General features: G+C 44.2%; 1 protein-coding gene across 1 annotated transcript; it reads right to left on the bottom strand.

The window, feature by feature from the left end:
- Nucleotides 1-684: 684 nt before the first annotated feature.
- On the bottom strand, nucleotides 685-24,145 carry KCNG1 (potassium voltage-gated channel modifier subfamily G member 1). The gene is made up of 3 exons (XM_030212316.1): nucleotides 24,035-24,145; nucleotides 5,575-6,375; nucleotides 685-1,800 (listed from the first exon to the last, which is right to left on the bottom strand). The coding sequence occupies exons 2-3, from the start codon at nucleotides 6,331-6,333 to the stop codon at nucleotides 1,033-1,035; spliced, it is 1,527 nt and encodes a 508-aa protein (XP_030068176.1). The 5' UTR covers nucleotides 6,334-6,375; nucleotides 24,035-24,145; the 3' UTR covers nucleotides 685-1,032.
- Nucleotides 24,146-26,067: the final 1,922 nt, after the last annotated feature.

Raw genomic sequence — 26,067 nt, 5'->3', positions numbered from 1 at the left:
CTAAAAATTAGCTAAGAACGCTAGCGCATCTTAATAAACAGGGCTCTTAATGTTATTTACAAAAACCTTTTTAATACCTAAAGCCCACATTTTTGTCTTGATTAGAAAATAAATATAATTTAATATTTTCTTAAATAAAAATGCTAGGTCTTCTTTTACAAAGCTGCGTTACCGTTTCTCGATGCGGCAAATGAGAGGAAGCCCATTCAATTCCTATGGGTTTCCTTTCATGTGCCATGTGGGAATTGCTAGTGTGACTTTGTAAAAGAAGCCCTGAGGGGTCCTTTTACTAAGGTGTGCTGAAAAATGGGCCGCGCTAGTGTAGGCATGTGTTTTGGGCGCGGGCAGATCCATTTTTGAGCGCACTTGTAAAATAGCCTTTTAAAACTTTTTGCCGGCAAAATAAAAATTGGCGTGTGTCCATTTTGGGTCTGAGACCTTACTGCCAGCCATTGACAGCGGTATGGTCTCACATGGTAATCATTTACGCACATAGACTGACAATTGGAGTGGAGGAGTGGCCTAGTGGTTAGGGTGGTGGACTTTGGTCCTGAGGAACTGAGTTCAATTCCCACTTCAGGCACAGGCAGCTCCTTGTGACTCTGGGCAAGTCACTTAACCCTCCATTGCCCCATGTAAGCCGCATTGAGCCTGCCATGAGTGGGAAAGCATGGGGTACAAATGTAACAAACAAAAAAAAAATTACTGCCCAATTTCTGCCACACACAGGAAAATAAAAATTAGTTTCTGGCTCGTGTAGTAGATGTGTGTAAAAAATATAATTACCACCCGGGGCCTCGTGGTAACTCCAAATTGATGCACATAGGATGTGGGTATGCACTTACACATCTTAGTATTAGGACCCCTTAGAGAGCTGACATTTAGGCTTCTTTAGCTTTAATAACTGACAAATTGTCTTCATACAAGGATTCAGACACCCCTAGTAAGTGCTGCTGAAGAACATGGCAGAGAGAAATTCATTAGTCATTAGTTTAAGAGCGGACATGTGGAATACTAAATGCAGTTTTGCCCTTAGTCATCCTTTGTCTCCGAAGAGCTGCTTTCAAACAACATGTCACTGCCTTGTGACATATTACTTAACTGAGACTTTGTTTTCATCAAGAACTGGGCTCTTCTGCACATAATTCTTTCCTGTTCTTGCTTAAGTTCGAGGTATGAGCGTGAGAAAGTATGAAAGATGGAGGTTACAGGAAATGCCATGAGAAGAATGCCGCTCAGAATACTACTCAGTGCCACCACCTGGCCTGGAATGCTCCTGGGAACCATGTCCCCATAGCCCACCGTTGTCATAGTGATGACAGCCCACCAGTAGCTGGCAGGAATACTTGTAAATTCTTTAGTATCTGCCATTTCGTTTTCAATCACGTACAAAAGAGGTGCAAAGAGGGCAATGGCCACACAGAGGAACAAGAGCAGGAGTCCGAATTCTCGTGTACACCTACGGGCAGTGAGTCCTAACGTCTGTAGGCCCAAGGAATGCCTGGCGAGACGCATGACGTACAGAATCCTCAAGGCTCGTAGGACGCGCAGCACTAGGCCCACTTTGTCCAGGTAACTGCTGCCTGAGCTTGGCTTTTTGTGTCCCAGTGAAGAGGAATCCACCACCAGGGTGATGTAATACGGCAGAATAGCAACGATATCGATGAGGTTTAATGGCCGCCTCAAAAATGCAAACTTGCTGGGAGCCTGGATGAATCTCAAAATGAATTCTAAGGAAAACCAAGCCACGCATACAGATTCCACGATGAAGATATTGTAGCACATCTGGGAGCATTCACCCTGGAAGAAAATCGATAGACATCAGTGCACAGCCTGACCAAACAACTCGTTCATTTTAACAGACGGACGCAGGGAGGTCCTGCTTATCTCTTCGGTGTCCTCGTACTCTACAGCTATCAGAGAAAGTCTTGATAAAATCAAACCTCCAATCCCTTAAGCTACCCATAATTCCTCTTTCACCATAAATCAGAGTAACTCCTGCTTATAGGTTTCAGACATTCTGCATGGTGCCTGTAATATTACAAAAGATTATCTTGGCCACAGCAGGGCAGCTCAGTTTTTCTTTACAATCCTGATGACCCTACTGGTGATATAAAAGAATTATTCCTTGCAGGGAAACTACAAAAGGTGCATGTTAACGAGAAGTCATGAAATATGCATTGAGTAGAAAGATGGATTTGGTTGAGTGTGCTCTGGTGTTTCTTTGTAAGGGGGGATATTAAGATTCTTTATTGCTTAGAATCTATTTGGCTTTCACTCCTCGGCTGTGTTGCTTTGCTTTTTGGCAGCAGCCCAGTAAACCAGAGGTTTTCAACCCAGTCCTCGGAGCACACCCAGCCAGTCAGGGTTTTCAGGATATCTTCATGGAGATATCTTGAAAACTCCAACTGGCTGGGTATGCCCCGAGGACTGGGTTGAAAACCTCTGCACTAAACTGACCACTGGTCTTGTTCTGAGCACATCTAACATTTTGGAGTAGTGCTTTTTAAAAAAAAAGTTTGACTGCAAGAACTAATATAAGACTGAAATGAATAAAACAATATGTGTAGCCTTTGCACTTTTGGGGAATGGACAATTTTCAAACTGTCCTCTTTGAGCAAAATATATTTCACCCATGGGCTTTGCAAATGAAAACTGTGATGGGTACAAAGCACTGGCAGGCTTTTGCCCCTGGTTTTTGTGTAGCATTGAGCTTCTGTGGAAAATAATACAGATAAATTTGAAAATATAGCCTACACGGGTTATCTTCTCATCCCACCCAAAACACCACAAAGAACACCTCTCTGACATGGCGGTGATAGCACTCATAGGAGAGAATTCTATATATGGCGCTCAAAATTTAACGCCAAAAAAATTAGGCGCTGACACTATTCTGTATAGGGCGGGTTGAATTGTGTGTCCTTTATAGAGTAATGCTGAGTGGGTGGGATTGTGCGTCATTAAACAGTAGTGCTCAGCGAGGAAAATTGTGTGTGGATTTCATGAAAGGTGCCAGATCGATCCGCGCGCAAGTTTTGGTGCTGTTTTTCGATGCTGACGTCAGCATGCCGATGTCGGCGCATAATGTATGAAGTGACACATGCGCCAATGTCGGGGATAGTGAGAAAAATGACAATGGGCAGGAGGCAGCCAAACGTTTCAGAGGAGGGCACACTCCTGCTTGCCAGGCTCCTGATGGCCAGAGGGAGGAGGTATTTTACAGGAGGGCATGGCAGAGGCTCACTGCCTCATACAATGAGGAAGCCTCCTTCCCTGCGGAGATAAGTACAAAATGCAAGCTTTGTAAAGTGTACAGTAAAAACTCCTGGCTACGTCAGTCAGCTGTGACCTCAGTACTGATTACATCTGTATTATATACCTGTAGCATTGGAGGGTGAGGTGAGCAAATCAAGTTGATAGGTTGTATTGGTGGGATTTGAACCTGTCGCCACTTAATATCAAAGTAACTATTTTAGCCTGTAGGCTACCTCAATGCTGCCTTTTATAATGTGCAAGCCTCCTTCACTAGGGAGGTCATTGCGATGAAGCTGCAGTGTGGTAAATTTAAAATGAATCGGAGGACATTTTTCTTCACTCAACACATAGTTAAACTCTGGAATTCGCTGCCGGAAAAAGAGGTTAAGGCGGTTAACTTAGCGGACTTCAAAAAAAAGGTTGGATGGCTTCCTGGAGGAAAAGGCCATAGAATGTTATTGAATGGACGAGGGAATAATACACTATTTCTAGGAGGGGCGGTACAAATTGTTTGTTTTGGTCGTTGTCGGTGATAGGGTGCTGGGCTCGATGGACCCTTGGTCTGTCCCAGCATGGCGATGCTTATGTACTTATCTACTATAATAATTTGTACCTCCAACGTTCTGAAGTTGATTGCCAGGAAGTTGAAGCCCGGTTCGTAATGTCTGAAGCCTTCCGGTGACGTCACCGTGTTGCCTGGGAAACCATGACGTGTCTCAAGCATGGGCGCTACGAGTTCGCACCATCATCTACATCCCCTCCCAGTTCAGCAGTCCGGCCCCCCCGTATGTCACCATGTTGCGAGGGCAGCTTTTCAACTGTCAAATGTGAAACACACTATTGACGCAACCTAAGTACTCTGGGCACCAGCGCAGACCAGGTACTCGGAGAAGAGGGAGGGAGGGCGGGGGCCTGGAACTCGGAGGAGAGGGAGGGAGGGCGGGGGCCTGGAACTCGGAGGAGAGGGAGGGAGGGCGGGAGGCCTGGAACTCGGAGGGAGGGCGGGGACCTGGAACTAGGAAGAGAGGGAGGGAGGGGGGCCTGGAACTCAGAGGAGATGAAGGGAGGAGGGGGGCCTGGAACTCAGAGGAGAAGGAGGGAGGGAGGGGGGCCTGGAACTCAGAGGAGAGGGAGGGAGGGAGGGGGGCTTGGAACTCGGAGGAGAGGGAGGGAGGGTGGGGGCTTGGAACTCGGAGGAGAGGGAGGGAGGGAGGGCGGGAGGCCTGGAACTCGGAGGAGAGGGAGGGAGGGCGGGAGGCCTGGAACTCGGAGGAGAGGGAGGGAGGGCGGGAGGCCTGGAACTCGGAGGAGAGGGAGGGAGGGAGGGCGGGAGGCCTGGAACTCGGAGGAGAGGGAGGGAGGGAGGGCGGGAGGCCTGGAACTCGGAGGAGAGGGGGACTGGAACTCAGAGGAGAGGGAAGGGGCCTGGAACTCGGATGAGAGGGGGGAGGGAGGGGGCCAGGCTGGAACTCGGAGGATAACCTTGCTAGCGTCCATTTCATTTGTGTGAGAAACGGGCCTTTTTTACTAGTGTACTTATAAACTCCTGATTGCATCCATCAGCTGTGGCCCCAGCGCAACAAAGCACTGTTTGCGTGCTACCTGGGTACCTGTGGTGCTGAAGGGTGAGATGAAGAGCTCAGGGTAAGGGGGTGGGGCTGATGGGGTTTCAGCTTGCCACCCCTGAATGTTAGGTCAACAATGCTGCCTCCTCCAATTCCTCCCATGATGTGTCAGGTACAGGAGGGCAGCATGTTTATGTCACAGTGTAAGATTGCCATTGCCAAATATGTTATGTCCTGGAAATAAGAATTCTGAAGCAACCACAACAGCCTCGTCCTTCATGTCATGAGGAAAACATGCAGACAACAGCATGGCAATCTACACTGCGGCATGTAGGGGTGGAGGCAAGAGTAATCTAGCATGTTAATGTCAATCCCCACCGTTCATAGCTAGGTAGCATTGTGAAACATCTGCCAAGTGGCTGCTGCTCAACCTTCCTCTCCCTCTTCCTTCCCACCCCTTGTATCCATGAAGACTCAGGATCTGATGAAACACAACCAGTACCTGCAGCAGGACCATCTCCAAGGGGTGAGATGCCAGCTGGAGGCGCAGGCAGGTGAATAATACCATGGGCTCCCTCTCCATGTATTGCTCATCTCTAAGGTCTCCCAATATGGTAAAGGTCCCTGACCTAGGTGTACACAGACAGTGCTACAGGTAGTTAGTGAATGCTAAAAATGGACATACATTGTTTCACATTTGTCTCTTCAAGGCCATTTTAAACTTTGGAATGTGTTCCACCATTGACTAACTTACTGTTTCTTCCTCTTCTCTTAAGTCCGGCATAGTGCTGATGGAGAGATTCACTGCTGTGATTGTTACAAATAAAACAGACAAACATGCAAACACTTTCCCGGGAAGTCCAGACTGAGGTTTCTCTACCATATCCCGCAGTTTTCTCATGCATGCACTAGCTTTGGTCTCCTCTACCAGTTCACCTCGATTTTCATTTTCTATTAACTCGTCTTCCCTGGCATTCAGTTCTGCAAACTCCTCAATTTTCTGAAGGTACCTTCTCTTGCAGCACCATTCCAGGTTGTGTTCCTCAATACCCCAGTAGAGAAGCTCCTCCTGAAAGGACAGAGTGCACATCTCTCGCAAGAGTCTCAGTTTTCCCACCCGCAAAAAAGTTAGGATAGTTCTAAAGGCCCCTGGATGGCGGTCAAAAAAAAATTCATTGCATGTCACATCATAGTCATCACAAATGCTCAAAATTTCATCAAAATTGCTGCAAAACTTTAGCTGGCCAAGCCGGGTTAAGGGGAACTCATCTAACGTCGTCCAGGGAAGTAAATATTTGATGCCTCCGACATTGATGATGGCGTGATGTTTCCGGTCCTCAGGGTGAGCTCTCTTGTAGAGGTCCTCCTTAGGTTGAACTAACTTGGCCCTTTGGTAGAATATTCCCTTGAGAGCCTCTGATTCTGGAAAATAGGTGTGATTGAAGGAGGTTTCAGAAGCACAGCTGAGGGCGCTGTAATCGTAGTCAGAATTTTCTCCTCCTAAAAGAGTCATCTTGATTATAAAGGTTCACATCACTTCCAGGGAAATACAGTCCTGTAATAGAGTAAATATATTGTTATGGAAGCCCGGTATTTGATGAGGGATGACTCACGACACATTTCTTTTTAGACTGGTCATTGGCAAACATTTGGTTGTACTTTGCATCATTATAAAAGAAAACAATGAGGGCATCCATGTTGGCCTGACTGAGCAAACGGAAAAGACAGTCAACAAACTGGAACAAACATTGCAACTTCATGGTGTTTCCCCAAGTCTTTATACTTTTGGAAAGAGTAAACAATTGATTTGCATTTACCTGTTCCATTCCACTCGGGTTTTTATAGACCTTAATTAATCTCGCCTGGGCTCTCTCTTCTCTTTTGCTGAGAGCCTTAACCTCTTTAGCATTTCCTCATATGAGAGTCCTTACATCCCTTTTATCATTTGATTGCCCTTTTTGTACCTTAATTTAATTCCTGCTAGACATCTTTTGTTGTCGTTTAATAGCTTAGGCATTTCAATAGGAAGTAATGTAGGTAGCATTTTGCTGGATACAGGCTGTTTTTTGCAAAACATGATATATTGCATTTTGACTAGGGAAATAAATATTGATCAAAAGTCCTCAATAGCCTTTTCTCGCTCTCTTTCCTCCTTTTGTTTCTTTAATGTGTTGACCTTGAGAGTATTGTTAAAATCTGAGGCCTTCCCTAACTTTTTATTTGTCTGTTTTATTTCATTGCTTTTGAAGGGGTTTTTTTGAGAAGCAGCTGCTCTCAAAATGTTTATTCCTCTTATTTACAGTTTTATTTTGACCATTGCTTCTAAATTCCACCACCAGGTGTTACTCTTAAGTTAGGATCACAATGTTCTCTGTCTTGGGAACTGTGAATGCTCTCCCACGACATTCTATTCTATTCTCAATGGGACCCTTTTACTAACTCGGGTAAGCGCCTACGCGTGCCCAACACACACCAATTTTGAGTTTCCGCCTGGCTACCGTGTGGCCCTTGCAGTAATTTCATTTTTTGATATGCATCCGCTACGCGCACTGACAAATAATGTTTATTTTCTTGCACATGGCAAAAACCGGGCGGTCATCGTCATTCTACTCGCTTGGACGATTAGCACACAGTTACCGCGTGAGACCTTTCCACTAAGTCAATGGCTGGTGGTAAGGTCTCAGACCCAAAATGGACACGCACCAATTTTTATTTTGCCGCATGTCCAAGGCCTTTTTTACAGGCGTGCTGAAAAATGGATCTGTGCACGCCCAAAACACGTGCCTACACTAACACAGCCCATATTTTGGCGAATCCTTAGTAAAAGGGCCCCAATATCTGTTAGTCTTCTAATTTCTGATATTAGGTTCTAACCGACAAACAGAAATTAAGATTGGCGCATACACCGGAAACCACAAAACTAAAACAAAATCAGGTACTAAAAAAATATTTAGTTCTTATTAGCATAATACTTTGCAACTAAAGTGTTTTCATAGCCTTATGAAAACTCAAATAAGAAGGAATTTGTCTCAGATATAAAGAGAGAGCATTCCAGAACTTAGTTGTTTGGAACTGGAAAGGGGAATCAGAAATTCATTTAAATCAAATTCCTATGCTAGATGAAAATTCAGGTAAACAAGGATGGCAACTCCATGAATGTTGAGATGTAAATAAAGATAAGGGGGGGAATTCTATAAATGGCGCCTAAAAAATCTGCGCAGAAAACATTTTCGCCTAAACGTATTCTATAAGTGGTGCCTAGATTTAGGTGCAGTATGTAGAATATGCTTAGATGATATCCCAGTGCCTAAAACTACGTGCGTCTATTTACCCCATTGAAAATGTGGCATAAATCCCAGCATATAGATTTTAGGCACACTGGGCCCTATTCTAGAACTATGCGCATAAATTTTGGAATGCCCATGAAATGCCCATTACCCCAACCATAACCCACACCCCTTAAAAAATTTTTTTTTAATTTATAACCATTTAAATTTTTACAAGCGATAAAACAACTTGCCAGAAATACAGAGAAGGTAATATATAGGAATTATTTCAATCAGGTAATTCTATTCTCTTCCTTAGACCACTAAATAGGGAGAGTGAAACAAGACAAGGAGATCAATTAAACAGTAAACAGAAAAAAACAAAACGTGGTATTAACTTGTTTATCCCCAGATATTACTCATTTAATTCATTATTCCACATTGATCATCTGGTTGGTTTCTTCAAGCCCAATACAGTGTATAGTCAATTCATTTCATTGAAAACATACTTATTATCCAATATTAGTTAGAAATAATGCATCTGATTACATTCTTTCTGTTTTTTTTTGTTTTTTAAAATTTTTATTTATTAAATTTAAGTGTTTACAAGCAATCTAACTTGTGTCCAGAAAAACAGAGCTAGAACATTTCAATATTTATAAGCAAATAATAAAGAAAAAAAAGAGAAAAAGAACAAACGAAGCATCAAGTAAAACAAAGAAATAAATTTAGCTCTTCCTCAGACCACAACAAATGGGGAAAAGGAAGGAGGGAGGCTAACATTTGTGAGGAGTCCATTTTAAGAAAAAGTACAAAGAATATGGCCTGGTCTATTAAACACGTTAATTTATCACAGCTCATCTATACAGCAGAAACTAATTGGATAATTTTTTTTGATCCAAAAAAAATTTGAATTGATCGGGTTCAAAGAAAACATATTTGTTATTCATATAGTGAACAATACACTTGCATGGATATACAAGCAGAAACTTTCTTCCCTTAAAACTAGAAATAACTTTCGCTTTTCTTGAGTTACTTTTATCACATCTGGGTATATCCAAATTCTGGCCCCACAGAAATGAGTCAGGGAATTCCTAAAGCAAATTTTCATGAATGAGCTCAAGTCTTGTTCAAAAACGAATGAAACTAATACTGTACTTCGAGTCTTTATATCAGATACTGATTGTTCTAGGAGTGCCGCAATATCCAATGGTTCATTTATTTCCTCTTGTTCTCGGATCGGAGACCCACACCCCAATTTTGGCTGTGCACTTTAGAAGTTAGGTGCACTGCGTTATAGTATACGATGAGCGAGTTGTGCATGTACATTCTAATTATCGCCAATTAGTGCTCATTATTGTTTGTTAAGTGCAGTTATCAACACTGATTGGCTTGTTAAGTCAATTAAGTTACACGTGTTGTTACAGAATACGCTTGGATTTTAGCGCAGATCTCTAGGCACGCTATATAGAATCTGGGGGAAAGAGTGTGACCTCAAAGCATATTAAAAATTATACAAGCCACTTGAAAGAAAACCCGAGCTTCAATTCACAACCAGTGTAAGCTCATCAATAATAGAGCAATTCTGTCATATTTCCTCACTCTCAAAATCAGCCTAGCAGCAGTATTTTCTAAAAGAATCTCATATCCTAGCTATTTTGGAGAGAGTTAAAACCAGTGCATTTTTTCTGGCAAAAAAGATGCCGGTACTCAAATGCTAAGCTACCCCTCAGGGGTGGGATGATCACTGAGAGACCCACCCCACAATAGCCAGGCCCCCTGCAACCAGTCACAGAATATATGACAAGGCAGAATTGGTGTGTAGAGCCTGAGCTCTTTCATAAAACTTGGGGTTCATGGGTCAAATTTAGCAGACAATGAAAAAGTTGCCGGTACTCAGTACCCCCTTCAAAAAAAGCCCTGGTTAAAACCTCAACATGGGGATTGAACCAGGGACCTTCCACAGAGCAGTGTACAGCACCTACACTAACAATGAAACATGCTAGAAGCTTAAGAGGCTCATTTTCGAAACAGAAACATGTCCAAAAAATGTCACAAGCGGCAGATGGATTTATTTTTTTTGCAAAGACGTCATAACAGTGTCAGATCTAGCAAGCTACTGGCAGTGTCCATTAAAGCTTAGTGAATAAAATGACCACAGGGGTGCAGAACTAGAAATCTGCAAGCAATATGATGTCAAAATCATATCAGGCAAACTTCAGCCTGTTTGAGGTTTGATGGAGGATTTTCTCCTATAAATAACGTCTCAGTGAAATTTCCAAATTCCTGATATTGATTATTTGTGATCCACTTACAGTGGTGGAAATAAGTATTTGATCCCTTGCTGATTTTGTAAGTTTGCCCACTGACAAAGACATGAGCAGCCCATAATTGAAGGGTAGGTTATTGGTAACAGTGAGAGATAGCACATCACAAATTAAATCCGGAAAATCACATTGTGGAAAGTATATGAATTTATTTGCATTCTGCAGAGGGAAATAAGTATTTGATCCCCCACCAACCAGTAAGAGATCTGGCCCCTACAGACCAGGTAGATGCTCCAAATCAACTCGTTACCTGCATGACAGACAGCTGTCGGCAATGGTCACCTGTATGAAAGACACCTGTCCACAGACTCAGTGAATCAGTCAGACTCTAACCTCTACAAAATGGCCAAGAGCAAGGAGCTGTCTAAGGATGTCAGGGACAAGATCATACACCTGCACAAGGCTGGAATGGGCTACAAAACCATCAGTAAGACGCTGGGCGAGAAGGAGACAACTGTTGGTGCCATAGTAAGAAAATGGAAGAAGTACAAAATGACTGTCAATCGACAAAGATCTGGGGCTCCACGCAAAATCTCACCTCGTGGGGTATCCTTGATCATGAGGAAGGTTAGAAATCAGCCTACAACTACAAGGGGGGAACTTGTCAATGATCTCAAGGCAGCTGGGACCACTGTCACCACGAAAACCATTGGTAACACATTACGACATAACGGATTGCAATCCTGCAGTGCCCGCAAGGTCCCCCTGCTCCGGAAGGCACATGTGACGGCCCGTCTGAAGTTTGCCAGTGAACACCTGGATGATGCCGAGAGTGATTGGGAGAAGGTGCTGTGGTCAGATGAGACAAAAATTGAGCTCTTTGGCATGAACTCAACTCGCCGTGTTTGGAGGAAGAGAAATGCTGCCTATGACCCAAAGAACACCGTCCCCACTGTCAAGCATGGAGGTGGAAATGTTATGTTTTGGGGGTGTTTCTCTGCTAAGGGCACAGGACTACTTCACCGCATCAATGGGAGAATGGATGGGGCCATGTACCGTACAATTCTGAGTGACAACCTCCTTCCCTCCGCCAGGGCCTTAAAAATGGGTCGTGGCTGGGTCTTCCAGCACGACAATGACCCAAAACATACAGCCAAGGCAACAAAGGAGTGGCTCAGGAAGAAGCACATTAGGGTCATGGAGTGGCCTAGCCAGTCACCAGACCTTAATCCCATTGAAAACTTATGGAGGGAGCTGAAGCTGCGAGTTGCCAAGCGACAGCCCAGAACTCTTAATGATTTAGAGATGATCTGCAAAGAGGAGTGGACCAAAATTCCTCCTGACATGTGTGCAAACCTCATCATCAACTACAGAAGACGTCTGACCGCTGTGCTTGCCAACAAGGGTTTTGCCACCAAGTATTAGGTCTTGTTTGCCAGAGGGATTAAATACTTATTTCCCTCTGCAGAATGCAAATAAATTCATATACTTTCCACAATGTGATTTTCCGGATTTAATTTGTGATGTGCTATCTCTCACTGTTACCAATAACCTACCCTTCAATTATGGGCTGCTCATGTCTTTGTCAGTGGGCAAACTTACAAAATCAGCAAGGGATCAAATACTTATTTCCACCACTGTATCTCATACTGATTTTGGAAATTTCACTGATACATTATTTTTTTTCATTCCTGTGGATGGACATATGTATTTTATACTGTTTGAGAATTAAGAATTTCTTTCACACTGTTCAATAAGTGGAGTTTTTTTTCTGACCTATGATGGTGATGTAGGTTGAAGCCTTTGTATATTGCAGACTTAAATTTTTTTTTCTGAGGTCTTTTTTCTCCACTTTTTTAGTACTGAAATTTATGTTTCTTAGTGTTGATCCATATGTTAAGATCGCACATATTTTTTCTAGATTTCTAACTGTATGATACAAGGTGCTCAAGTGATCTTAGTATAAAAAAGGTTGAGGAGTCCTTTTACTAAGGTGTGCTGGAAAATGGCTTGCGGTAGTGTAGGCGTGGGTTTTGGGCGCGTGCTGACCCATTTTCCAGCACGCCTGTAAAAAAGACCTTTTTAAAATTTTTGCCGAAAATAGATGTGTGGCAAAATCAAAATTGCCATATGTCCATTTTGGGTTTGCAACCTTACCACCAGCCATTGACCTAGCGGTAACGTCTCATGCGGTAACTGGGCAGTAATGACCTATATGCGGAAAATGCTACTTGGCGTGCATACAAAAATATTTTTTGGCTGCGTGTATTGAACGTGCACCAAAATTAAATTACCACAAGAGCCATGTGGTAGTCAGATGGTAGCTCCATTTTGGCATGCGTTGGGCATGCATAGAAGCTTACGCAGCTTAGTAAAAGGGCCCCTTAGACAGGTTCCTAAAGGAATAGTCCATAAACCATTATTAAGGTAGACCTCAGAAAGGCAGTATATCAAGTCCCATTTCCCTTTCCCTATTTGAGATTCTAAATGGAATGTTGAGATTCTGTTGCTACTATTGGAGATTCTACATGGAATGTTGCTCCTGTTTGAGATTCTAGATGGAATGTTGAGATTCTGTTGCTACTATTTGAGATTCTACATGGAATGTTGCTATTCCACTAGCAACATTCCATGTAGAAGCCTGCCCTTGCAGATCAGCAACGCGGCCGCGCAGGCTTCTCTTTTTTCTGGGATAAGAGGTTGAAATCTATTTTCTGGGATCTTGCCAGGTACTTGGAAACCGAATACTGGGCTTGATGGACCTTCGGTCTATCCCAGTATGGCAGTGTGTATGTACTTACATATAAATCTATGGTTGTCTTCATAATGCATATCTCTGGAAATGCCCCCCAGCTTCCAATCATAAAGAAAAAAAAATATTTTTAACTTGAAATACATCTCCACTTTTAGAGGTTTGCAATGTTAATGTTGTAAACCATCCAGAAACTTTCAGCCAAGCATCAACCAGGCTGAAGTGTTTTTTTTAATAGGTGTTTTGGACAGTGAAACACACATTCACACCATGTCACCAATGATGCTTTCTAGAATATTCAATGAGCAAATGTCAACGTAAAAACTCATGAGTTGGGGCTCAAGCTCCATCTGCTGCTTCTGGCACTGCTTGTGTAAGATGAAGGCTCCAATTTGCAGATCAGTTCAATCCGAGATTTTGCTATAATGGCATAGCTATTAAACAAATCATTAGTGGTATTACTCAGTAGCTATTCTAGTGAACTGTTTGAAGGGCTACAAAGATTTAAGTCAGAATAAATCTTTACCTGTGTCTGCTTTCATAGTGTAATTTAATACCTGCCAAATAATAATACATTTTAAAAAGTGTAGTTATTTGATAATGAATTAAAGCTTAGCATAGCAAAATCTAATGCCATTATTTTCCCCTCTCATACAGGCTCTGCTATTTTCTCCTCCCCTAGTATTCACAATATCTGGCTCTCTCTTATACTAGATCGTACCGTCTATTTCATGCTCAGTTCTCCAGTGCCATCTGCAGATGCTACTTCACCCTAAGGCAAATTTATTCTTTCCATTCTATCCTGGAACTATCTTCCCTTCGGATTCTTCTTACACTGGTCCACTTTTTCTTTCTGGGCATTGGCTTCTGGTGGCTTCAGGGCCCCCTTTAATATTTTGGTAGTCACCCGCTTCAACTCTGGTTCACCACTATTTCTTGCAAATGTTCTCATCCCATATGCCCCACTTGGGTCATCACAACAAAATCTTTTGACTGATCCATCTCACTGCCAGATCCGTCTTGAGTAAACTAGATATTCTAGCTTCAGTGTGCTAACCCCAGCTCTTTGGAAGTATCTCCTCCTAATTGAACTGAATCTTCCTTGAACAAATTCAAGGTCTTACTCAAAACCCATTTCTTTACCCAGGCCTTCCCATAGGATTAAGCATCCTTCAAGGGGGAGGAGTAGCCTAGTGGAGATTCTGTTGCTATTATTGGAGATTCTACACGTGCAGGACATCAGACTCACAGAAACAGAAGCCTGCGCGGCCATGTTGCTGATCTGCAAGGGCAGGCTTCTACATGGAATGTTGCTAGTGGAGGAGTAGCCTAGTGGTTAGTGCAGCAGATTCTGATTCTGGGGAACTGGGTTCAATTCCCACGGCAGCTCCTTGTGACTCTGGGCAAGTCACTTAACCCTCCATTGCCCCTGGTACAAAATAAGTACCTGAATATATGTAAACCGCTTTGAATGTAGTTGCAAAAACCTCAGAAACGCGGTATATTTTTATTATTTATTTATAGCATTTGTATCCCACATTTTCCCACCACTTTGCAGGCTCAATGTGGCTTACATTTGCCGTAGTGGCGATTGCCATTTCCGGTTAACATAATTATAAATGATGTTGCATTCAAGTGTGTATATACATGGTAAAAGAATATAAGTTCCTGAGTAATAGGTTGGATTATAACATTTATAAAGAAATCATTTTCGACATTAGGGTAGAAGAAGTAGTGTTTGTTCATTAATAGTAATGAGGTTAATCAGTCATGTGGAGAGAGATCGGTTCTGTCTCGTTCGTGATCAGTCTTATTGTTTAATAGTTAGGATGGTTGTTTATGGTATGCCTTCTTGAATAGGTCAGTTTTCAGTAGCCTTCGGAAGGTTAGCTAGATCTTGCGTTGTTTTTATGACCTTCGGTAGTGCATTCCATATTTGCATACAAATGTAGGAGAAGCTGGTTGCATTTGTGGACTTGTATTTTAGTCCTTTACAGTTGGGGTAGTGGAGGTTGAGGAATGTGTGTGCTGATCTTTTTGTGTTCCTAGTAGGTAGGTCTATAAGGTCTGACATGTAGGTTGGGGTTCCCTGTGTATAATTTTGTGGACCAGGGTGCAGACTTTGAACGCAATTCGTTCTTTTAATGGAAGCCAATGTAGCTTTTCTCTTACGTACGTACGTGCAGGACGTCAGATTCACAGAAACAGAAGCCTGCGTGGCCGCATTGCTGATCTGCAAGGGCAGGCTTCTACATGGAATATTGCTAGTGGAGGAGTAGCCTAGTGGTCAGTGCAGTGGACCTTGATCCTGGGGCAGTGGCGTAGGAAGGGGGGCGATGGGGCGGTCCGCCCCGGGTGCACACCGCTGGGGGGGGGGGTGTCGACTCCGCTGGTTCACTGCTTTCTCTGCACCAGAACAGGTTACTTCCTGTTCCGGGGCAGAGAGAGCAGGGAACCAGCGGAGCTGACGCAGCTCCCAGCGACGTGCACTCAGGGCGGAGCGGCCCTCCCGCCCGCCCTCTTTGGTAAGAATACGTTCCGGGGGGGGGGGGGGGTGCGCAGCGGCAAACCGCCCCGGGTGTCAGCCGCCCTCGCTACGGCACTGTCCTGGGGAACTGAGTTCAAGTCCCACTGCAGCTCCTTGTGACCCTGGGCAAGTCACTTAACCCTCCATTGCCTCTGTACAAAATAAGTACCTGAATAATGTGTAAACCACCTTGAATGTAGTTGCAAAAACCTCAGAAAGGCAGTATATCAAGTCCCATTACCCTTTCCCTCTTCTTAGCCCAATTTGCCTTCAATGGCTGCAGCATTGCACCTTGCCCCTATATCTTTCTTGTGGTTTCCACCCCCCCCCCCTATGTTTCTGCATAGAAATACTACAATTTTCCCTCTGGTTCTCCTCCTAATGTGGTTTGTTTTGTCAACTCCTATCTTTCTCTGTCTCTTCCCTTCTACTTTGACAGTTTGTTTGATTGGTGGTATGTCAAATAAAATGGACTACAAGGAGCAGGGACAGTGGAATACTGTTCTGTTTGAAGGGGCCTGTGAGAGAGTGAGTGATGTAGAGGAAAGGAAACAATCCCTCACTGGTGTGGTTCAGGCCCCTCTCGGCAGATGGTGCTAGTCTGCCGAGATGGAGGTCGAGGCTGACTCAGTTCAGCCACCAGACAACAGGTGGCACTGGGCTGCATAGCCTAAGCCTGAATCAGAGGGACAGGGCTCAGGCCAGGAGGAAGCTAAAAACCCTGAGACTGCACAGTTTGAGGAGGACGCAAGGAGAAAGAGAGAGCAAGAAGCCCCGATACAGAGGTTTCCACCAGGAGAGCCCTGGATGACAGAAGCCGCCCTGGTGTGAAGGACTCCAAAGAGTGGGTGTAGAAGTTAACCAACCCAATACAAGGTAGGCTAAGCTCTTAAGATATATAAGGATACTGGTGAGGTTTGGTGGGAGACAGACTGTGTAGCAAAGCTTGTGTCAAGGACAAGGTCCAGGAACCCTGAACAAAGAAGGGACAGTGCATATATTGGAGTGTGGAACCTTTCAGGGACAGGCTTTCCAGCTTATGTGTAAGAGATTTGATGAACAGTAAGTAGACTGTGAGGAAACAGGTATGTTTATGTTCTTTTTTTGGTATAAAATAAAGCTTTCCTTTTGACTTTTGTATGTTATATGAGGACTCCACTCTTGGACTGGGCACACATTATCACAGGGCCAAACAAGCCAGCCTATGGCCTCACCTCCAAGTTCCATTATCAATGCTGTGTTGGACAAAATATTAGAGGGGCCATGGCCCTAGTGGCTGACCCTATTCTGCTGCCTATGAGAAGGGGTAATCCTTTTGACGTGCACTCTAGAGGGGACTCATATTCTGTGTGATGACATTAGTGTATCCCTGGTTTCTATGTACCAATGGGCACATAGTGCCATGGTTATTTACTACAGGCAGGTGTCCTTTGCAAGGAAAGTCCTTGGGGAGGGAGGGGAGCCTGTTTTAGCTATAGTTGATAGGAACCTCACTCTCGATACCCACGTGAAGAATACGACGAAAAAAATGTTCTTCTCCATGTGGCAACTCAAAAGAGTAAAACCTTTCTTCCCGAGATACATCTTCCGCACCCTAGTACAATCAATGGTAATAAGCCACTTGGACTACTGCAACGCACTATACGCTGGCTGCAAAGAACAGATTATCAAAAAACTCCAAACAGCCCAGAACACCGCCGCCAGACTCATATTTGGAAAAAACTAAATATGAAAGTGCAAGACCCCTAAGAGAGAAACTTCACTGGCTCCCACTTAAGGAACGCATCACATTCAAGATATGCACGATTGTACACAAAATCATCCATGCAGACGCCCCAACCTACATGCTAAACCTCGTGGACCTGCCTCCCAGAAACGCCAAAAGATCAGCCTGCAAATTCCTCAATCTGCACTTCCCCAGCTGTAAAGGACTAAAATACAAGCTATTACATGCCACTACCTTCTCCTACATGAGCACGCAACTGTGGAATGCATTACCTAATGATCTGAAAACTATCGACGAAATAACCAGCTTTCGTAAATCTCTGAAGACTTACCTCTTCAACAAGGCCTATAAAGAAAACCCATAACCTCACTCAACTACTTCGCCAACCAGATCCAGCTAAGATAATCTACCTTCTATACTTACTCACCTAACTCTTTTCTGTTCCCCCACTTAACCTTGATACATCACTAATTGTATCTGATATCCTGGAATGTTAATGCTCATAACAAGACTCTGTAAGCCACATTGAGCCTGCAAATAGGTGGGAAAATGTGGGATAGAAATGCAATAAATAAAATAAAAAATAAATAGTTGGTTACTGAGATAAATTGCTGCAGCATTAACTCTTAATTATAGCCTTGGTTTAATGGTGAGAGCAAACGCTGGTATGGATGGGCAGTCTGGATAGGCCATAAGGACCTTACTTGCTGTCATTTTCTCAGTTTCTGTGTTCATGGTACAAGATAAATGTGGCACTCAGCCAAGTGTGTAAGCATTTGCTCAACTCCCATTTGCCAACTGGGGCTCATAAACAGATTTTATGAGCTCCTGAAAAATTTTCTAGTGGAATGTGGACAGCTGCTTTTAGTTATCACAAACAACTTGATATTGACAGGGAGTATTAACCTAGAGGCAATACCCCCTGCTTTTAGGGTATTCTATCTTATTTATTTAGATTTTGCTCACACCTTTTTCAGTAGTAGCTGAAGGTGAGTTACATTCAAGTACACTGGATATTTCTCTGTCCCAAGAGGGCTCACAATCTCAATTTGTACCTGAGGCAATGGAGGGTTAAGTGACAAGGTCCTTATTTTATTTTCATTAGAAGTATAATGGGATAGGGCAGTGGTTCCCAAACCTAGTCCTGGAGGCACCCCAGCCAGTCAGGTTTTCAGGATACCCACAATAAATATTCATGAGAGAGATTTGCACGCACTGCCTCCACTGCATGCAAATCTCTCTCATGAATATTCTTTGTCGATATCCTGAAAACCTGACTGGCTGGGGTGCCTCCAGGACCAGGTTTGGGAACCACTGGGATAGGGCATGGCACAGGTCAATCTGAGCATCACGTAGAAGACAGACTGTTGTTGCAGTGATAGAGGTGACACCCAAGCTGTGAGAAGAAAGGAGTCTTCATGTACATACTTATAAAGAGGTTTCCCCACAGACATATTGGGATGCTTTGTGGACTGAATTGATGTGCTCCTCTAGTATCTGTGATCCTTCATCTTCACGTCTACCTCAGAATTCTGGAGCCATTTTTTCTCAAGCTGCAAGGAACACATTTGGGCCATTTGGTTCTGTCCTAGTGCACAGACATGTTTGGTTCTCTGAAATGTTTTGCAGGAGAATGTCCTTTATGATTGGTGTGATACAGTTACTTAAGTTTCTTATAACATTAATTCATTGCACAACCATATTATTTAAATGAGACAACATGGCATCATATCACTTAAAGTGTTCATCCCTTTTCTGTGGGACTTGTTGCGATCTTTCAGGCATACTCATTTAAGATAAGTAAACATGTTTCTTAAATGAGGTTGACCGATATGTCTTATGAAAAGAAAATGAAATCCAAAATCCTGACCTCTGGTCAGGGCTACACCAATGACAACACAGCAACTAAATAGCAAGGGCAATTTTGTTCTATTTTCATAGTGTGGGCTTACGCCAATAAACAGTTGCAAGGTTCATCTTATTGCCAGATAGAGCTACTTAAATTAACAGCTGTACAGCTTACATTTCCTTTGTAAATATTTCTTAAGTTCAGCAGCAAAACATTACAGAGGGCTAAGCAAAAGCTCTAGAAACAAAAATAGAAATGATCCATCTTGATGGAAGCCGTAAGAACGAAAGCAACAGGGCTATCTGCAAAATGTCAGCTTGCCTCTTTCTTGAAGTTAATGGTTTATCTTTTGATCTCATTTCCAGCACTTATTTATGTTATGTCTTAATGTTTAACTTTTTATATTTTTACTATACTGGGCAAAAAGTATACATATCCTATATAATAATTCTCACCGCCAACGTTCGAATGTGCCAGGGACCGTGCCTCCCTCGTAGGTGTTCTGCTAGGCAGGCACACAGTGACGTCAGTGACGTCAGTGACAGCTGATTTGAAACCAAGGGGTTTCTGTGACACATGCACAGAAACTTGAAGAGATTGAGAAGAGCATTGAGGAACCAACGCTAAGGGCAGAACAGCACTTCGGCTGTCGGGGGGTTTGGGTCCCCCGTCAGCACAGGTAGTCAACAACGGTGGCGGGGGGGGGGGGGGGGGCGGTTTTCGCCCGGAAGGGGGGGTCCACGGGCCGCAATGCGGGGGGCAGGGGCGGGGTTGAAAACGGAGGGAGGGCAGACTGTGAAACACCAAGGGAGGGTGGGGGATTGCCTGCCTAGCGCCCGTTTCCTTGGTTTCAGAAACAGGCCTTTTTCCTAGTTTATATTATAATACTAGTAAAAAAGGCCCGTTTCTGGAATGAATGAAACGGGCGCTAGCAATGTTTTCCTGGGAGTGTGTATGTTTGAGAGAGAGAGCCAGAGTGAATGTGCGGGTGTGTGACAGAGTGAGACTGTCTGTGTGACAGTGTGTGTGTGAGAATGAGAGTGTGTGACAGGGCCCCCTCCCCTGTTCCTAATGCCCCTCACCCTGTTCCCTCCCCTCCTTTTCCTCCTCCTTCCCACACTTTGGGGTCCTTAAAGCTTTCAAAAGTCTATGTACCCCCGTGGCCCTAACGCCCAGTATCCGGATACCCCACCGCTTTCCTCCTCACCCCTCCCCCATGATGTAATACTTTCACGTCCTTCTTTTTTTTAAAAAGTGTCCTATCTACCCTGTGTACAAATGCCCGGCATTCAGATTGTGTTCCTCTCGTAAATTTTCATTTCTTTCATTCATTCAGAACTTGCCCCCCCCCCCCCCCACCCCCGAACACTTTTGGTTCCTTCAGTCTTTTAAAACTCTCCTATGTACCCAGTGTGCTAATGGCCAGCATTGAGATTGTTTTCCTGTCCCAAATTTGCATGTCTTTCAGTCATTCACAACTCCCGCCCCCCCTTCTCCAGTTTAACACTTTTGTTTCCTTCAGTCTTTTAAAACTCTCCTATCTACCCTGTGTCCTAATGGCCAGCATTCAGATTGTTTTCCTTTCCCAAATGTTCATGTCTTTCAGTCGTTCAGAACTCCCCCCTCCCCTATTTAACACTTTTGTTTCCTTCAGTCTTTTAAAACTCTCCTATCAACCCTGTGTCCTAATGGCCAGCACTCAGACTGTTTTGCTTTGCCAAATTGTCTGTCACTGATGTCACTGAGGTCAGTGCGTGCCTGCCTAGCAGACCACTTCCGGCAGGCACGGTCCCAGGCACATCCTGTTGGAGGTGAGAATTATTATATAGGATATACACTTAAACCTCTTCCCCCCCCCCCCCCCAAATCTCTCTCTTCCCTCATCCCAGTGCTTCTTTTGCTGATCCTCTTGTCTTACTTTATATGAGTGTCATACTTACCTGGAGGTAAAGATAAACTGAGGTTTTGCATTGATGATGGTTATTTGGAATTGTAGTGGATGGTAGAAGAGGAGAAGATTAATTAAATACACATCAGAATAAAAAGCAGAATCACCAATACTTTGGTTTTAACAGCATCAAGAACAAATTGATAGCTCAGCTATTTTAATTCACCTGTTTTATAAGTCTTGGGCACCAACATTTCAAAATGATTTTTTTTTTTGGGGGGGGGGGGGCAAACATAAAAATGGCCCCTCTCTGGATACAGTGAAAGAGCTTGCTCAATATTGGGGGTGCTCAGCTCCCACAGAGCTTGTTCCTATGGTATAAGCTCTGATTGTATTTACAGTGCATCAAGTTTAACATGGAGGTTATTTATTTAGATTTTGCTCACACCTTTTTCACTAGTAGCTCAAGGTGAGTTACAGTCAGGTACTCTGAATATTTCTCTGTCCCAGGAGGGCTCACAATCTAAGTTTGTACCTGAGGCAATGGAGGGTTAAGTGACTTGCCCAAGATCACAAGAAGCAGCAGTGGGATTTGAACCAGCCACCTCTGGATTGCAAGACCGGTGCTCTAACCACTAGGCCACTCCTTCACTCCACTTATGATTGTATTTGTACCAGATGTTGTTCTGTATAGAAAACACTGATACAATTTGAATAAAATTCCTCTGCAAAGCACCATAAGCAGTACAGAGCCATTAATTCAAAAAGCAATTCTAGAACACAGGCTTACATATCTAAATATAAAAGAAGCAAATTTGGAGAAATTGGAAAATAAAGACTATATAAATATAACCTCAACAAATTTTGAGCAAAAGAAATAAAACTATTGGAAGTGAAACCCTAAAGAAATTCAGAAATATAAAGGAAAGAGGACAGAATCAAATGAATCCACCAGAAGCGAGAATGATCACAGCTGGCTCAGGAGAGAGGTTTGTGCTGTATAGCAGCAGTAAGGAATTAAAGAACGGAGAAGGAGCTATTCAAAGAAGAAAAAAAAAGAAAACTTTACTCTGTCAACATAAAAACTAGATTTTGAAGTTCCAGAGAAACTTCAAGACCTTGGGATTCCATCTCCATATTAACCCGTTAGAAGCTGAAACAAGAAGAAATGTTCAAGATAAGGAATCAGGGGCACTTTGAGGAAAACTTTAGTCAACATTCACTTAGGTCATGCGTTGCCTCTTGATATTTCCTTCTCCTTTTAAATAAAATTGTACACAGATAGGATTTTATTGAGAAAGTTGGTCTGGTGCTGCACTAGAGGCATCAGAGGTGTCCTACTTGTGACAGTCATTTGCACTGCGACAACAGCTGCGTTCCGTGTCACCACAACTTTAGAAGGTCAGAAGGTCAGAACAGTGCAGGGCCAAATAGGATCAGAGGGGGAAAAGATGTTTTTACATGAATATCATTAAAATAAAGGAGATGAAAGAAGGCAAATTGTTCTGAATTAATCATTATGTATTTCCAAAGCACTCTGGGCTACATTCTATATATGGCACCTGGAAATTCTGCGTGAAAAATAAATACGCCTGGGCGTATTCTCTAAAGCATGCCTATATTTGATAGAATAGGCTTACATTTCTGCGTGGTATATAAAATATACTGAGCGCCTCTCCACGTGACCAAATTTAGCACCCAGCATGGGTATAGTCTATAATAAAGAACCTAGATTTTAGAAATGCCCACGCCCTGCCCATGGTCACACCCCCTTTTCAACTATGCAACTTAGAATATAAGCGCACCACATTACAGAATACACTTAGCGAGTTGTGTGCGTAAATCTTAATTAATGCCAATTAGTGCAGATAATTGCTTGGCAACATGCAATTGACAGTGCTAATTGGCTAGTTAACCAATTAAGTTACTCACACTGTTCTAGAACACACTTCAATTTCTGCATGGAAATTAAGGTGAGCTATATAGAATCTCGGGGTCTGTTTATTTGGTATGTACTATACAAATTATGATAATCATGATGGTGGTGATATATGATCCTTCTTGCTTACAGAGGTGCCATTAACTGTTTAAATCTCACAAGGCACATGATGAAAGCGTCTTAGTATTAAATTCCCAGCTATCATTTTGATGTCCCATAACAGAGATAGACAGACAGAACTCTCCCTTGCCTAGCTTTATCCTCATAGCCTTTTTAAGGTCTAGCTCGTTTCTTATATCAAATACAGGCAATTTTTAAAACTGCATTGGTTTTCTTAGTGCACGCAGATGGGATGTATCTTCTTTTAGCATTTGGGGGGGGGGGGGGGGCCCCTTTAAGAATAAAATTTCATTCTCGCTATGGGTTTAGCCAGCACCAATTCACAATTTTCCTGATAAAGTTAGCACTTGACACCAGGTTTCAATGACCAGATCCTTTGGTGAAAAGTCATCTTTAAACATAGAAGTATTCCGTGCAGTCCCAGGGACGGATCATTCCATTCACGAGCTGTTGCCTTAACTCTTATCGAAGCTCGGTAGCTGCAGCCCCTAAGATGCTGAAATTAGTTCGCTGGGGGTAGTTCCTCTCAGTTTTTAGGGCTCACCGTAACTAATCATTTCACGTATTCATTTAGCTCCCGTCTTCCTACGGAAGCATTCGGGGAAAGTTACAGCAACAATCCAACCCAAATAAGTAGCTAAAAACTGCTTAAAAACCCACAGCAACTTCCCCAAACCCATAACTCACCCCACGACAATAAAACTCAAAACCTGACATCTCCACAATTTAATGTCCTTGTTCCCTAAGAGGATGATGCTCACTGCAATTATCAGGAGAATTCTCCATACATAGTAATTTTCTAAAAAAAAAGTGGGGCAAGAATTTCTTGACAACTGGGCTGATCTGGAACGTGGCAGCTCACTACGTGGCTGTTACTTACTTTTGGCCGTGGTTCCTTCGTCTCTTAACTCCGGAGCAGAAAGTGAGATCTAGTAGCCGCACGTCGTCGCCCACTAGCCCTGGAAAGCGCTGCCTTTGCAGGATAAGCGCACGGAATAAATGTTTTCCTAGCAGGATCACAACTCTCCGTCTTCCACTTCAGCTCACGTTGAGCCAGCGGCGACTCCTCCTTTGGCAGCTTCTGATTGGTCGCCCGCCTGTTCCTTCTGATTTGCCAGAATTATTTATCAGCCCGCTGCTGTCTCTTCCCCATGACCGTGGGGTGTGCTGAAAGCCGGCAGTTGAGATTAGTCCTTAACCCATGAGTGCCCAAAGTTCCCATAATAAGTGCCCATAGGGGAACATTGGGCACTAATGGGTTAATGCCACCTACGGAACGGAGAAAGAAACCTGCTGAAGGTCAGATCGTTGTAAGGCAAGACACTTGTGACTAGTACTAGCCAGCTCTGCTCCCCTCATCAGGTCAGTGCTATGGGCTAAGGAGAGTGTGGCCCAAATGCACATGCAAATTGCAGGTTTGAGTATCATTGTGGTATTTGCTTTTAAATCCCCAAAGGGTTGTACAGTTCCCAATTGAACAAGATAGGTGAAGAATATGTACGTTAAAAACGAATTAACCGACTTCCGCAAACTATTGAAGACTCATCTCTTTGAGAAAATTTACTGCAAGGATCAAAACACATGAAACACATACACACTAATAGAATTGCATCAATACACTCTTTTCTGAATTCTCTTCCCCATACTTTCACCACACTTAAAACTCTACTCACAGATAAAATTGTTATACCCTAATGCTCTCTTGCTATTGTTCTATCGCCCTATCATTTCCCCATTGTTACTTTCCATTGTTCTATTCCCAAATGATATCTTGACTTTGACTTTCTCTTCCCATAACTCTTCACAATGTAACCCATAACCGTACTGCGACAAATTGTATTTCTATCATTCACAATGTATTGTAAGCCACACTGAGCCCGCAAATAGGTGGGAAAATGTGGGATACAAATGCAATAAAATAAATAAATAAATTATTGGGTTCATTTTGCATAACACAAAGGGTAGTTCAAACCAGGGGCGTAGCCAGACGGCACAGAGTGGTTGGGGGCACATTTTGAGTGCCGCCCCGCCGCCCCCCCACCGCCTCGCCTTGCCTCCTTCCACTTCCTCTCACAAACAGGGCCGCTGAGAGGGGGGGGGGCAGGGGGGACAAGATTCCCCGGGCCCGGGCCTCCAAGGGGGGCCCGGCGCTGGGGTAAGGCCGCCGGCGCTGCAGTTCCTGGTGTCACCTGCCTGCCTCCTCGGCTTCGGGCCCCCTGCATTTGAAGCGGCAGTCACAGACCGTCTCCCTTTGGGCCTTCCCTCCCTGTGTCCCGCCCTCGCGGAAACCGGAAGTTACATCAGACGAGGGCGGGACACAGGGAGGGAAGGCCAGAAGAGAGGCGATCTGCGACTCAAGAGAGGTGATAACTGCGATTGCCGCTTTGAATGCAGGGGGCCTGGAGCTGTGGAGGCAGGCAGGTGAGACCGAGGACTGCAGCGACGGGGGTGCGGCAGCGGTGGTGGGAGCGACGGGGTGGCATCAGCAGGGGGAGTGACAGGGGGATGGCAGCGGCGGGGGGGGGGGGGGGGGCGGAGGCGTGGCGTCCTTGCCCCAGGCCCGGCCTAGTCTCTCGGCAGCCCTGCTCACAAACAAATACCTTTGCTGGTGGGGGTCCCCAACCCCAGGCAGCCGAAGCCTTCTTCAGTGTCGGTCTCTGGCGCAGCCGCGTTCGCTGCCTGCCCCCTACTCTTCTTTCTTCTTGCTCCTCCTGTGCACACTGACATCAGCGTGCACAGGAGGAGCAAGAAGAAAGAGCAGGGGGCAGGCAGCGAACGCGGCTGCACTGGAGACCGGCACTGAAGAAGGCTTCGGCTGCCGGGGGTTGGGGATCCCCGCCAGCCAAACCAGGGGCCCGGATGAAATTTGCGGTGGCCCAGGCCCCCATGGCTCCCCCATAGCTATGCCCCTGG

This window comes from Microcaecilia unicolor, chromosome 8, assembly GCF_901765095.1.
Source record: "Microcaecilia unicolor chromosome 8, aMicUni1.1, whole genome shotgun sequence".
NCBI lineage: Eukaryota > Metazoa > Chordata > Amphibia > Gymnophiona > Siphonopidae > Microcaecilia > Microcaecilia unicolor.
This window is presented reverse-complemented; position numbering and strand designations above follow the sequence as displayed.

Excerpts from the sequence above, each read along its gene's own strand:
- KCNG1 (XM_030212316.1), bottom strand. The coding sequence starts at position 6,333 with ATGACTCTTTTAGGAGGAGAAAATTCTGACTACGATTACAGCGCCCTC. Across the intron at positions 1,801-5,574 it reads TAAGAGAAGAGGAAGAAACA|GGTGAATGCTCCCAGATGTG; the intron begins GTAAGTTAGTCA and ends ATTTTCTTCCAG.